The following is a 1137-nucleotide window of genomic DNA, read 5'->3' as shown; positions in this document are numbered from 1 at the left end:
CTGGTGCTGGAGACAAGTCGGGAACTCACCGCCATGTTCCCTCAGCGGTACATACATCGCATAGATACGCTTTGGAGGCTGATTTTTTACAATCCTGCTTACATATACGTTTAAATTCCTGTAATATGGGCTAGGGTGGTGTATTGGGATCACACAGAGGAAGAGATGACCTGAAACGTAATCATCTCCTTCAGAGCTAAAGCATAAGAGAGGAAGCATTACAGGTTTTCAGTACAAACTAAAAAACAAAAAAAAAAAGGCCCAATACCCTAATCTTCTGAAAACAGCATCACAGCTTGTGTTCAGTGAAGGAACGGAGGCAGCCGTGTGTAACATGCCACAAGTGGGACACGTTCCTCAGTTTAGAGCAGCCCATAATCACATTATGCAACATCCGCTTACACTGCTCAAGTGCCTTGCATAGGAGAGGGCCTGGAATGCCAGCGGCACAGGAGGCGGCAGTGGGAAGCTGGTTATATATAAACCTTCACTTTTTTCGTCTCAGTAAGCGAGATCGCAGCAAGTTTATTTAAAGAAACATTATGTAGTTAAGCTACAGGAATTGGTGAACTCACAGTGCCTACCAGAGAGAAAGATGTGTGTATGGCATACGTGTATACCATGAGATCTTTTTATCCTGCAGTCTGTTAAGGCTGTAAATATTTGCTGTGGTAAAGGTTGTTAGCTTAGATCTAGGAATAAGCTGCAGTGTGTTTCAGCCACCTGACAGCTGTATGACTCACACAAAAGCTCGATGATATTAAGTCAGGCTACAGCACTCACTTTTAAGAGTTACACACAAGTCAGAGGAAGTTTGATCCTGACTGATGGATAGTACTGCCTGTACATAAAACAGCGAGGTTTGCTATGATGTAGATGCAGAAAAAGACTGTATTAAAGTCTCCTGTCTCAGATGGAAAAATTATTGTTTAAAACAGCATACCTGTTGTTTGCTTAGCCGAATCCTGCATACACAAGGAAGGAATATTAAATTTCACATCCAAATCTTGTTTAAGGATTTACATTTCATTGCCTGAGGTCAAGCAGAAACGAGGCACAAAAGCTTACCAAGAAACCACAAACCTAATTTTCTTTCTGAAAAGTGTCAAGAGTGCTAGCCTGAGGTTTCTTTGGGAA

At 42.0% G+C, this 1137-nt stretch overlaps 1 protein-coding gene across 1 annotated transcript in view; it reads right to left on the bottom strand.

The window, feature by feature from the left end:
• LOC102034041 (histone PARylation factor 1) overlaps positions 1 to 35 on the bottom strand; it is a 9937-nt gene extending 9902 nt beyond the window's left edge. The window contains exon 1 of the mRNA XM_031066778.1: positions 30 to 35. Coding sequence (XP_030922638.1) covers positions 30 to 35 — 6 coding nt within the window. The remainder of the gene's footprint in view (positions 1 to 29) is intronic.
• Positions 36 to 1137: the final 1102 nt, after the last annotated feature.

Source organism: Geospiza fortis, unplaced genomic scaffold (assembly GCF_000277835.1).
Source record: "Geospiza fortis unplaced genomic scaffold, GeoFor_1.0 scaffold40, whole genome shotgun sequence".
In the NCBI taxonomy this organism is placed as follows: domain Eukaryota; kingdom Metazoa; phylum Chordata; class Aves; order Passeriformes; family Thraupidae; genus Geospiza; species Geospiza fortis.
The sequence above is the reverse complement of the archived record's forward strand: the minus strand, read 5'-3'. Positions and strand labels throughout refer to the sequence as shown.